The sequence below is a fragment of the Myodes glareolus genome, chromosome 9 (genome assembly GCF_982192425.1).
Source record: "Myodes glareolus chromosome 9, mMyoGla1.1, whole genome shotgun sequence".
Lineage (NCBI taxonomy): Eukaryota > Metazoa > Chordata > Mammalia > Rodentia > Cricetidae > Myodes > Myodes glareolus.
In genome coordinates, this window is record NC_142034.1 from 62,547,311 (window position 1) to 62,560,661 (window position 13,351).

The following is a 13,351-nucleotide window of genomic DNA, read 5'->3' on the forward strand; positions in this document are numbered from 1 at the left end:
AGCCTCTGTCTATTGTCTGTCTGTCCTTGTCATCTACCTCTGCCATTTAATTTTTAACATCCAGAGCCACTGTCTTCCATTCTACTGCATGAAGCCAGCCACCTGGCCTCTCCCACCCCCAATGTGGTAGCCCCAGGCTGGAGGCCCCATTATGCCCACATCTCCTTGTCTGGGAGGCTGTGGAGGGCATTTCCAGAGTTCTGCTGTTGTGTTTGGTCTTGCATTGGTCACTGTGTGACTGTCTCCTGTCGATAGAGAGGGCAGTTGGTAGCGGGAATAAACAATACATCCATAGATGTCGCACGGCCCGACCCTGCACTTCGCTTACCAGCTGTTCAGAGCACATGGGACTCGTTAGTACAGGGCTTCCAGCTCTTTCCGTTACTATCACGGCAGGGGGCAGGGTGGCAAGCAGGACACTCAGTAGTTAGTAGCTGAGAGCTTCATTCTGATCCTCAAACAGAGGGAGAAAGACTGGGCCTGGCGTGGGCTTTTGAAACCTCAAAGCTCACCCCAAGTGACACACTTCCTCCAACAAGGCCACACCTCCTCATCGTGCCTTTCAGATAGTGCCACCCCCTAGTGACTAACATTCAGATATATGAACTTATGGGGGGGGGCATTCTTTTTGTTTGTTTTTTGAGACAGGGTTTCTCTGTGTAGCCCTGGCTGTCCTGGAACTCACTCTGTAGACCAAACTGGCCTTCAGCTCACAGAGATCCACCTAGTGCTGGGATTAAAGGCATTAGCCACCACCACCTGACACAGGGGCCATTCTCATTCAAACCACCACACTCAATAAACCTTGATGTCACCCAGCGCATCTTCAGACTGCTACAGGTTGTACAAGTTCTAATTGGTCTTAATAATAACAACTCGGAGTCAGATATTGGGGTAAATGCTGAAAGATTAGAGAGGAAAAAGAGGCAGTCACAGCCAACTCTCACCTTGCTGAGTCCTCAGCTGAAGAAGGGCTGACCTACTGTCTCCTCCCGCCTTATATTCCTCTCTCCACCCAGCCATATACTTCCAGTCTGCCTATAGAAACCTCCAGACCTCTACGGTTAACTAGTGGCTAGCTCCACCCTCTGATCTCCAGGCAAGCTTTATTTGTTAGAGTACAAACAAGATACCAGCACAGGTACGAGTGAGTATTTGGTTCTCAGACACTGTGGACAATCACTTGCAGGCAAGCGTACTGAGGACAGAGCCGTTTAAGCCTGCTGAAGCCTGTGTTCGCTTTCCTGTCTTGGTCTTGTCCTGCACAGAAGAGTTAACCTTTAGTCTCTGCTCAGGGTTGCCAAGTAGCAGGCTGGGTGGGATTGTATGTAGGCCAGTGTGTTCCCAGTGGCGGTCACCTACTCATTAACACTTCTGGAAGGGTACAGTTAAACTCCAAACACTTCACAGAACACGAGCCAGGCTGCTGAGCGAAGCGTGAGGCGATTGTAACCTGCTGAGCCCTGATGGCACTGGTGAACGGGTGGAGGTCTTGCTGGAGTCACAGTGAACCTAGAGCCACCACTGCCACGATACAGAGACCCATGTCTCAGTCTGCAGGAGAACCTAGCTCTGCCCCTTGAATGATGGGGACAGGCAACTTTCAGTTCTGTTTCCTTGGCTAGACTGGGATATCACCTACATTGCATGGTGGCTTTCATAATGACATGGGAGCAACTACAGAACGGGAAGGGGTCCTTGGTATTTGACAGCTATTGGCCCAGGCCGGAGTGGTGGGTGAATGAGTGGCCAAGTGGACAGGTCAGGCCTGTCTTGCTTGCTAGAAAAACAGGAGAAATAATGGCGACAGGACTTAGGGCCTGGCATTGTCAGGAGCCACCATCTTGAGTTCAGTTCAGACTACTGACGCCAGGGATATAATCTGTCCCTTGGGGAGATGTCCCCAGAGGCCAGCAGCCACCCCCTGCTCCATGCTTCCTACATAAATTAAGTCTACGTAAAGCCAAACTGGGGCACTGGCATTTCCTTCTGAGCCGTTCCACTTTCATTCTCTCTCAACCCACTCGGAGTTTAAGAAGTTCCTTCCCCTGCCCTCACTTGACCCAGATCACCCCAGTTTCTGCCCTCTGGGCTTCACTTGCCGCTGGGGGGCAAAGAGGGTTATATCTGCACCCAGTCCCTCTGCATGCGGCCACATCGTGGGCTGGAGATGCCACTTTCTCGCTTGGTTTAATGATCAATTAATTCTGCTCAGAAAGCCCTTCGTGACCTTGCTTCTCCTCAGTCCCTGAGCTCAGAGTGGTATTTGCTGCAGGATGGCAGCTGACAACTCCACCGGAGACCTCCATGCTCCAGGGACCCTACTGAGTGTCACGGACATCATTGTGATTGCTGTTTATTTTGCCTTGAATTTGGCCGTGGGCATATGGGTAAGAACCTGCAGTGGCCCACTGGGCTCTCGCCGTAGAACTGGGGCCAGCATGTCCCTGGGTGTCTGCACGGGTTTTCTTTGGTGGCTTGCTGCCTGGGCACTAGAATTGTGGTGAGTCGCTAGCTATGCCCAAAGTCTCGGGGCAGAAGCCAGAGGCGGGAGGGTGTCCGGGGCCTGGAAGCTCCTGAGCTTAGATTCCCCCCACGATGTGACAGGCAGATGATTCGACCCAGCGACAGATCCACCAACACTGCTGTGTAGATGCCAGGCTCTTTCCTGTGCCCCATCCCCACTCCAGCCCCCTGGAAGGCCGAGCTTGTGAGCGGATAAGAAGTCAAAGCAATGAGTTTTAGATTTACCCAGTGGTCCACAGAGTGGGCATGGGATGTGCCTGGTGTCATCTCGGTACCAATCTTCAAGGCACTCATAAATGGGAGGGAGTGTAACAAGTCAGCTGTGCCCCAGCTCCCTGCACCATGGTTAGGGCAATTCCTCACCTCGGCCTAGGAGCCCTGAGGTTCTCCAGAGGAGAATCATTATCCTTTCTTTCCTTCTATGACTCCTGGCCCGAGATAAGAGCCTGGGGATGGGAGACTGGTCATGTTCACTCAGTATTGTAGGCTGGTGACAGTGCCTGCTCTACAGGGTGAGAGCTACCAGTGAGGCCTGGGAAGACACCATTGGAGCTATAGGCAGTGCCAGCAGGGCTCCAGCGGTTAGCGACGCTGGACAGTGTTGAGGGCAGCAATGGTAGTGATAGCAATGGGAGGTTTTAAAGGTGGTAATGGTGAGGATAATAATGGTGGTGATGGTAGTGATAACAATGGTGGTGGTAATGGTGACGATAATGGTAATGGTGGTGGTGGTGATGGTTATGGTGGTATTGGTAGTGGAAATGGTGATGATGATAATAATGGTGGTAATGGTCATGATAATAATGATGGTGACGGTGATAATGGTTATGGTGGTATATATACTCCACAGACTCGCCTACAGGTCAGTCTTATGGTTGCATTTCCTCAATTAAGAGTCTCTCTTCCCAGATATGTGTAGTTGACAAAAACCAACCAGTGCAGTGGTGATGGTGGTGGTGGTTGTGGTGGTGATGGTGGTGGTGGTGGTGGTGGTGGTGATGGTGACGGTGACGGTGGTGGTGGTGGTGGTGGTGACAGTGATGGCGACGGTGGTGGTGGTGGTGGTGGTGACGGTGGTGGTGGTGATGGTGACGGTGGTGACGGTGGTGATGGTGGTGGTGGTGGTGGTGACGTTGACAGTGGTGGTGGTGACGGTGACGGTGGTGGTGGTGGTGACGGTGACGGTGGTGGTGGTGGTGGTGATGATGGTGATGATGATGGTGGTGATGGTGGTGGTGGTGGTGATGGTGATGATGGTGATGATGATGGTGGTGATGGTGGTGGTGATGGTGGTGGTGGTAGAGACAGCACTAACATAATCAGTTATATCAAATAAACGGCAAATGGCTATCAACAGAGCAGGGTTCTTCTCTTACCCAGTTCTGCTCATGTTTGTACTTCTCGGGTCCTGCTTTGGTTTGGTCTTGTTTAATTTTAATTTAATTTAATTTTATGCATATGGGTATTTTGCTTGCATGTATGTCTGTGCACCATGTGTGTGTCTGGTTGGTGCCCATGGAGGCCAGAAGAGAATCAGATTCTCTGGAACTGGAGTTACAGATGGTTGTGACCAACCATGTGGCTGCTGCTCTTCAGGAAGAGCACTCAATGCTCTTAACCACTGAACCATCTCTCCAGCCCACGATATGTGTGTGTGTGTGTGTGTGTATGTATGTGTGTGTGCTCCTAAACACTGAACCATCTCTCCAGCCCCACGGTGTGTGTGTGTGCTCTTAACCTCTGAACCATCTCTCCAGCCCCATGGTGCGTGTGTGTGCACACGCACACATGCACATGCGTGTGCTTGTACATGTGTGTTTTACAAGGTGATGTTTTAACATCCCCACACTACGCATATCTCTGGTGCCATTTTTCCAACTGCATGCTCTAAGTCTCCCGGTTGCAGTGTGCTAATTGGCACAACTTCCTTATCAGCATTATACGTTCCAAGTTGATCTGTAACCTTTGATATTACCAAGGTAACCATCTGGGCGTGCCACATCCATATACGACAGGGAGCTTATACCCCTGTTGTTCCTCTGCCTGATGTTCCTGGTGTCTCTCCTCCCCTCAGGCCTCCCTATGTCCCCAGTCACGGTGCCCAAATGAGGCTAATTAGTAACCTGCCATTGCCCGTAAGTGTCCAAGTGAACCGAAGAGTTGCCGTTCTTTCCCTCCAAATCAAAAGCTAGAAATGATTAAACTCTGCGGTGGGGGGAAGACTGTAGCTCCCAGGAAAGGCTCCTGAAGGAGAGAGCTGGTGTGACTCCAGTGAGCTGGGGAACAGCAAAGAAATCAGCCTCTTTCTGACCAGATCAAAGCGCACAGCACGGCCTTCAGCTCGCCCTGCACAGGCAACCTCAGCACCTTTAGCCCTCAGCAGCGTCCTAGCGCAGCCAGCCCCTCCTCCAAGCTCACCATTCCTGGCATCACAATGGGCTCGCTGCCTGCCATCCACGCAGAGAGAAATCCACAATGGGTGCCCACAGTCTCTGTGCTTAGGCTTGTGGGCCAAGGACTATGGAGGCTCAGAGGCCTGGGTGAAGAAGTCCAGCACTAGCTACAGGGAACAGATTCCCTAGCAGCCTCTTGGATTTGGTTCAGGAAGTCCAGTCCTGGCTAAAGGGCACGCATCTTGGTGCTGTTCTGAGAGTCACACTTGTGGTCTCTGTCCTTTCTAAAAGCTTCCGGCACTTGCGTGTAGCTGTGCACTGAGCGTCACTTGAGATGAGTAAACACGTCAGGCTGGGGAGATAGCCCGGTGGTGAAGCAGGTGCTATGTGAGCAGAAACGTCTGGGTTCAAAACCCCAGGACGCATTTAAACACACACCTGTGAGACCAATGCTTCTATGGCAAGGAGATGGGAGGCGAGCAGGAGAATCCCAGAAGCTCACAGGACAGCTAGGTGGTTATGCAATGCTGCACGGCAAGAGACCCTGTCTTAAACAAAGTGGGAGATGAGGATTGACGTCAAAGGTTATCCTCTGACCTTCATACATGTGCCATGGCACATGCGTGCACACACACACACACACACACACACACAATAATACAAACGAGATACGTGTGACGCTGAAGCTTCGGCAGCAGGTCTGGACAGTGAGTTTAGACCAGAAGTTCCAAGTGGTGATAACTGCATGTAATTCTGATGCTGTAGGTTTGATGACGGGGGAGCTGTTAAGTAACCAAGTGACAAAGACCATTGTTTTAGAGAACAGTAGTTCCCAGCAGGCCAGGCCCTGGAGTCACAGGGCTGGAGAGATGGTTCAGTGGCTAGGAGCACTTGATGCTCCTCCAGGGGACCAGCGTTCAATTCCCAGCCACATGGTGCTTCACGAGCATCTGTTCCAGAAGATCGTACACCGTCTTCTGACTGCTGAAGGCGCCAGGTATGCACATGGTGCACAGACATACATGCAGGCGAAACACCCATGCATGTAAAATACAAATAGAAATGCTTAAAAAAAAAAAAAAGATGGAACCAGTCACACTACAGTTTGACCTCCTCGGTGTGAAAGCAGCTGCTCCCCGGACAGACCCTCCAAGACAGCAGGACTGCCTGCCCAGGCAAGCTTCAATCGGAATAATAAACACAGTGTCCTCTGCAGCAGAAACCGAAAGTAAGCCGAGGTCCCCACGCCTTTGTTTTTCTGCCCTGCCTCCATTCTCTGCCTCCCAAGGACAGTCACTTTGGAGCTGACAGGCTGCTTAGAGTGTTCCTTGCCTTTTTAGCCTGTCTGTAACACCATCCCCTCCTGCTTGACCAATAGGAATAATCATTCTGTCTTAGGAGAGGAATCACAGCCCAAATTTGAAATAGAAAATAAACCAGGAATACAATAATTGTGCCTCTTTTGCTGGCTGAATAATATTCCACTGTGCGGACACGCCTCATTTTGTTTAGATATGGACTTTGAGTTGTTTCCACTTGGGGCTATTTTGACTAATGCTACCAAGAACATTCTATGTGCCTCTGTGTAGACATGTTCTCACTTCTCTGCGGGTCACATAGCATTGCTCTGCTCAGAGTGTGGAGGAGCTGCTCGGTGTTCGGCCGGAGGCAGCAGCATCCTACGTTTGTTGCAGTTTGTTGCAGTTCCTTCCCTTTACTGTTCTTGCAGTCTGCATGTCGAGCCGGCAGGAACACAGTGAGTGGCTACTTCCTGGCAGGCCGGGACATGACTTGGTGGCCGGTGAGTTCATCTCTCCTTTGTCCACAGGCAGGCCTGCATTCAACCAGCATCTGCATCCCCGCGGTCACTTCCCGTGCCTCCTTCATGGTCCTTGTTTAAGGCCAGCTCAATGGGATAGGCCTGGGCTGGAGGAGACCCCCAAGTTGGCTGTGTAGGGACAAACTGCTCGAAGTTCTGTAAAGGACTTTGGAGTCTGAAAGCTCTATTTCTTAGCCTGTGGGTGCCCCAACTTGCACCTCTAAGCCTGGTTGGGTTCTTCATGTGTGAAGAGGGAGTGCCCTCCTTTCCCCCTTGGACTGCCAGGTTGGAGGAGGTATTTCTGGGTCAGGTGGGGCTGAGGTCATGGGCTCACAGTGATCACTTTTCTTCCTTCTGCAGATCGGAGCCTCGCTCTTTGCAAGCAGTGAGGGCTCTGGCCTCTTCATTGGACTGGCAGGCTCAGGTGCTGCTGGTGGCCTGGCTGTGGCTGGTTTCGAATGGAATGTGAGCCTCAGAGGATGGGCACCTCCTGTGGGAGGGTCAGGGCAGAGGACGGTCACATTGACTGGCCCCTGGATATGATGGCTCCTAGCAATGTGGATCAGCCAGGGTCTGCCAGACTGTGGGGCACAGCATTCCAGGGTGACCCCACTGTCCAGAGAGGCCCATAGAAGGGAGAAGTGCCAGCTTCTTACAGCAAAGAAGGGCTAGGGTAGTCTCAGCACCACTAGGCTCTGCCTCGTCTGACTGTATGCTAGGGCAGGGCTTTCAGGAGCTGTGCCCACAGTCCTTTCCTGTCTGTGTTCCCACAGGCCACCTATGTGCTTTTGGCGCTTGCATGGGTGTTTGTACCTATCTACATATCTTCAGAGGTGAGTCTTCCTGGGGCCTTGGCAGAGGCTGGACCCTCACCAAGCTAGCAGGGGCAGGCAGGACCTCTGAAACATCATGCCACAGGGCTAGGTTTACTGACATTTCTGTCGAGCAATTACAGCTGGTCCCTTTGGCCCTTACAGTCACACGCAACTGGCCCACCATGGCCAGCACGCTGCCTATCGAGGCTGCTGCTCCAGGCAGCCCCTTGGTAGTACGTAGACCCGTCTGCATTATCTGAGACCCTCCTGTCCCCAGCCTCAGTCCTGCATTCGCTGAGTCAGCAATTCCCTTTCCCGAAGCTTCTGTGCTTTCTAGGTGCAGGACTTGGCCTGGGGCGGTTGAACCCCGGGATGGAGCTGGTCCTCCCCAATACTCATGTTGTATGAGAACACTTAGCCCTCATCCCTTCTGCCTACCCAGATTGTCACCTTGCCTGAGTACATCCAGAAGCGCTTCGGTGGCCAACGCATACGCATGTACCTATCTGTCCTGTCCCTGCTGCTGTCCGTCTTCACCAAGATATCGGTGAGCTGCCCCAGCCTACTTCTGCGTAGGAACATCCAGGGTCTAGGGACGCACGGTGCATGGGAGGAGCCTGAGAGACTAGCTTCTCTGGCAACTGGTAGGTGCCCCAGCTAGGGAAACCGAGGGCCAGGGAGAGGCAGCATCTCCCAAGACTGGGACAACTGCTCCTGATGCCCAGTTAGGGGAGGGTGGGGGATGAGATCTGAGCTATTCAAAGTGAGCCAGGAACTGGCCGGTGGTGGTGCACACCTTTAATCCGAGCACTTGGGAGGCAGAGGCAGGTGGATCTCTGTGAGTTCGAGGCCTGCTTGGTCTACAGAGTGAGATCAAGGACAGCCAGAGCTGTTATACAAAGAAACCTAGGGGACTGAGTCAGGATTTACCACTAGAGGGAGCCAAAGGCCTTATGGTTCCTGCCAGTTCCAGGTTCTAAGTCTTCTCTTAGGACCTCGCCCTGGAAATAGCGAAAGCAGGAACCCTATTTTCAGCAACACAGAAAAGGAGGAACTCAGGGCCTGTCTGGGGCAAGCACCTGGTTTTACAGATAGGGAACTTGAGGTTGGAAGGAAGGTCAGTGGTTTTGTGGTAGGCCCATTACAATTCCTCAGGATTGCCTTGCTCCAGCAGCTGCAGGCTCCTGAGAGGAGCTGGCCCAGCCTAGTCTGCCATCACCTGTGGGGGCAGCACAGCCAGTTCTCAGGATCAGGAGAGGTGGATGCTATTTCCCATGGCCTCAGCAACGTCCTGCCACATCTCTCTCTCTGGGGATTCCTTGGCAATCTGGAGGGAGCTGGCCTTGAGTTTGACTGCCCCTCTCCCACTCTTCCTCTCACCCCCACCTCCCTTCTCCCAAAACCCACCTCCTAGAAGTCAGGCAGAAGGCCTGATCCTGGCCTGCCCAGGGCCCACTGTACTGTGTGTGGGCGGGGGATGGAAGGAAACACAAGACAGGCAATCCTGGGGCTCCAGTAAGGAAGAGATGTGACAGTCGGGAGGATGCCAGGGAAAGAGATGGGGGCCATCGCTAAGAACGTCTTTGGGGTAGGAGACTGAGGAGAAGCTGGGCTGGCCATGACAAGTGGTGGGGTCTGAGGAACACTGGCAGGCATACTCTAACATTCATAGAAATAGTCAAGTGTAACTTCTGGCTCTGGGACAGACAGACTGCTCTGGAGGGACAGGAGATTGTGGCCTTAGGCTGTGGGAGGTCAAAGAGCCCCAGAACTGGCTGGTTATCCACAGCTACTGCCAGGCCAGCTCTGCAGAATCACTCAGCTGAGCTGGGGGAGAAGGAAAAGGGAAATGGACCAAATCTTGGGTGCTTCCTTCCCCATCAAAGGCCTCACACTGGGAGACTCCAAGTGGACCACTGGGCAGGACTTCAGAGGGCAGAAGGAAGCACGGGAGGGGCCTCAGAGACAAGCTCAGCAGCTTGTGAGTCCTTCAAGGTTGTGGTGACTGGGCCAAGGTCAGCTAAACTCCAGGTTTCTGTCAGAACCACAACAGCCAGGATGTGGCTTCAGACTCTGCCTTGTGGGTGACTCCGAGTTACCAGCTGTAAATGGGGAGCAGTCACGTCAAGGCCTTGCCTCAGCACCAGGCCGGGCGGCCTGCTGAGGCTGAGGGGAAGCGGGAGGAGGCACTAATTGCTGCGCTTCGTTTGGGAGAGGCTGGGCCCGCCCTGGGTCTTGGCTTCAAGTATGGAGCTATTTGAAGTGCGTGGGCCACAGTAGGCCCAGACACAGAGCCCAGGAACGCCCTGCCTGTCTGTACAGCTTGTCCAGGCAGAGGTCACAGGGCCCTCCCGCTGCTATTGTTCAGACAGGAGCACCAGCAGGCAGAAGATCTATCATGGCCGGTGTGGAAAATCACAGCTGGTGCTCGGAGCCAAGAGTCCTAGTGCAGTTCCATCACTGTGGGGCTCTGGAAAACAGGGGAGTGAAGCATGACACCACATGCCCCTCAATAAAGGCTAACCATGGCTCACAAGGTGATCCATCATGGCTCACAAGGTGATCCATCACACCACATCATCTCTCCCTCCCCGCTAGAGCCGCACACTGCATGTCAGCCATATTGGCCTCCATGCACTTGCACAAACACCAGGCAAGCTTCTGAGTTTCTGTCTCAGGTCCTCTGTCCTCGCTATGGTCCTCCACCACACGCTCTTCCCTGGGGATGCGTGCTGAGCCTTTGCCTCTCTGAACTCGCAAATCTCTCCTCTTTTACCCCAGTCTCTGCAGGTCTAACCCCTTTATTTTCTCTCTTTCTTCATACCTGCAACATTTTCTGGGATTATGAATTAACTGACTTAGAAAGTCATAGCTGAGGGTAGTGACTCATCCCTGTCATCCTATCATCTGAGAGGCTGAGGCAGGAGGATTGCTATGAAGTCAAGGCAAGCCTGGGTTACAGAGTAAGACCCTGTCTCAATAAATCAACCAAGAGAGAGTATATCCTCACCAGGCAGTGGTGGCGCATGCATTTAATCTCAGCACTCAGGAGGCAGAAGCAGACAGAGCTTTGTGAGTTTGAGACCAGCCTGGTTTATAGAGTGAGTTCCTGGACAGCTGGGTCTACACAGAGAAACCCTGTCTCAAAAGAAAAAAAAATAAAGGGGAAAAAAGAAAGGAAGGAAGGAAAGAAGGAAGGAAGAAAGAAGAAAGGGAGGGAGGGAGGGAGGGAGGGAGGGAGGGAGGGAGGGAGGGAGGGAGGAAGGAAGAAAGGAAGGGCCAGAGCCTGGAAGCCTAGCCCCCTGCCTAGCTGTTATGGGCACTCTGTTATCCTCCTTGCATAAGACAAGGACAGGCAAGGCTGCAGGACTGTCAAGGGGCATGAAAGGAAAATGGGATGGGCATTTGGAAAGAGTCCTCCGTGGCAGGGGTGGCGAGAGCCGGAGTGTGGCAAAGACAAGCAGGTCCTCTTCTGAGCCACCTTACTCCCACCTGAGACAGCCCCCACAAAATGCGCAAGGCCCTAGATCGGGAACATGAGTGACCACTGGAGGGGTCCCAGGAATTCTGTGCAGCTCCTCAGAGGAATGAACATGAGAGAAAGGGGGAAGGACAGCAGGCAGAGGGCGCAGACCCGGTCTCCATCAGCTCCTATGTCACAACAGGAAGGGCCCATTCCCATCAGACGGAGATGGAGTGGGCTCCTTTGGGAACACCAACGCTTCAGCTCAGAGCTGCGAGCCCAGCGGCGCTGTCCCTTACAGGTGTCTCCATCCCCGTCCACTGAGTTCAGGGTGAGCTGTGAGACAGCATGGATCTCCTTGGGGAACCCCAGAAGCTTGAAGGCCCAGAGTCCTGCAGCTGAAAAAGATGGTCTCATCTTCTTCCTGGGACCATGTGACCTTAAGCAAGGCAACTGTTGTCCCATGTTGGCAACTGTCTGTTAGGGGCTTGTGAGCATTATGGGAGTCGTGGATTATGTGACACTCAGGATGGTGTCTGGCATACAAACATGTATCCATTATCAAGGCTTGCCAGGCTTGCTGGGACAACAGGGCTTGGAGAACCAGCTGGGTACAAGGGCAGGCAAAGAGCTCACATGGAGAGCTCGACTGGAGTGGTGGTGTTGCTGAGGAAGAGGGAGGAGGAGAGGCCTGTGATCAGGTGAGTATGGGCCAGTCAGAACCCACTGCAGCAGCAGCAGCAGAAGCAGCCTCAGCGGAGGCCTAGCTTGTCTCAGGCCTGAGGGTTGTCCTTCCTTTAGGATGAGGGTGCCCAGTGCTGTCTTTGGGCAGTGTCTTTGGGTTTTGCCATGACAGACAAGTTTCTCCACTCTCTTGTCCTCCATATCCATGTCTTTGGAGAGTTAGGTGAGACTCTGTGGCTTCCCCCATATCACCAATAAAAGGCAGCACAAAAGACCGGAAGTCCCAGAGAGGGTCCCCATCTTCTGCACCTTTAATGCCAGGCTAGTGGGTTGTAGGGATGGAAGGCTGAGTGCGGCTGGAAACAAGTAAGTTTGTTCCACACCTGATGCCCTACTTAACAGCTAAGGACCATGATGACCCAGGAGGAGGTGACCTGCTCAAAAGGTACAAGACTGGGCCACCTAGGACAGACCCAGGTCCCCTCAGCAGTTCGCATCTATTGGTCCGAGGTGGAAGCCTAGGCTGGGCAGCGGGTGTTCAGGCAGGCCCCGCCAGTGCAGTCTCTTGGGACTGTGGAGCTCTTGCTGGATGGATAATGAGCAGGGCTTTACCCCACAGCTCTGTGCCGTCGGCCTCCCAACCCTGTTCCGCTGCTCTGGTGGAAGGCAGGGAGGACACTGTGGTTGAGTTGTGGGTCAGATGGGGAGCCTAGAAGACGGAGAAGCAGAGAGCAGACAGTCCCAGGTCCAGGAAGCTAAAAGCCTAGAAGTAGCGCAGTGCTGGAAGGGAGCGTTGGGTAACAGCCAGGAAGGGGAGTCCTGGAATAGCTGGCTCCCCTGAGGTCTCCTAGCCCCCCTCTTACTCCTGGTCAAGCCTCAGCTGGCAATGCCAGGTGCAGAGACCTAGCAGGGAGCTGGCTTTGAGAAGTCTCCCCGCTCCCTGAGCCTCAGCCTCTTCAGCAACACGAAGCAGGGTCTTTCTCCTCCAAGATGTAGCACTTGCCCTCGAGCTGAAGGCTGATCTCTCCACTGTCTTTGCCCAGACCAGTCTGCTCCCCTCGACACACACACCCAAAGCCAGGAGTCCAAATGAAAGCTTCAGCAGTCACCTGAAAACACCAGATTAGAGTTACCAGATGGGGAGACCTCTCAAATGCAGGAAGGAGCCAGTAGGGAGAGCTGGGGGTGGGGTGGGCATAAGAATAAGAGGCTGTGGTGCCGGTGCTGTGTGTAGAGGTGTTACACGGCAGGGCAGAGGTTGAGAGGAGAGGCACGGATGGGAGGAGGAGAGCATGGGAAAGGTTTTGGGAGAGATATTGGGAAGGTGTTTTGGGTAGGGGTGGTAAGAAACAGGGTCATTGAACTGAATTCCCCTCCGACATCCCGTACCATCCCTGGGGCCTAGATCCTGGAGTCTATAGCCGGGCTGGCTGCTCTAACATCCCTGAGGGAGCTCAAAGGGTCTGGGATCCACATCACCTTGGCCTCAGGAAGGCTGGGCTTTGCGCCAACTTGATCCATACAACCGGGGGCTAGGGTGACCCATGGCCTTGCACCTTCTTAGGGACCTATTGGTCCCAAAGGCTGAACTTGCGCTGTCCTCCCATGGCTCACACAACACAGAAGGGCAGGTTTGGAAACAAAGTGGATA

At 53.4% G+C, this 13,351-nt stretch overlaps 1 protein-coding gene across 1 annotated transcript in view; it reads left to right on the forward strand.

Moving 5' to 3' along the window:
• Window positions 1-2,152: 2,152 nt before the first annotated feature.
• Window positions 2,153-13,351, forward strand: part of Slc5a10 (solute carrier family 5 member 10) — a 49,736-nt gene continuing 38,537 nt past the window's right edge. Inside the window, exons 1-5 of the mRNA XM_048448178.3 lie at window positions 2,153-2,390; window positions 6,649-6,720; window positions 7,099-7,203; window positions 7,512-7,571; window positions 7,996-8,100. Of these exons, the coding sequence (XP_048304135.3) occupies window positions 2,277-2,390; window positions 6,649-6,720; window positions 7,099-7,203; window positions 7,512-7,571; window positions 7,996-8,100 (456 nt within the window). The 5' untranslated portion in view covers window positions 2,153-2,276. The remainder of the gene's footprint in view (window positions 2,391-6,648; window positions 6,721-7,098; window positions 7,204-7,511; window positions 7,572-7,995; window positions 8,101-13,351) is intronic.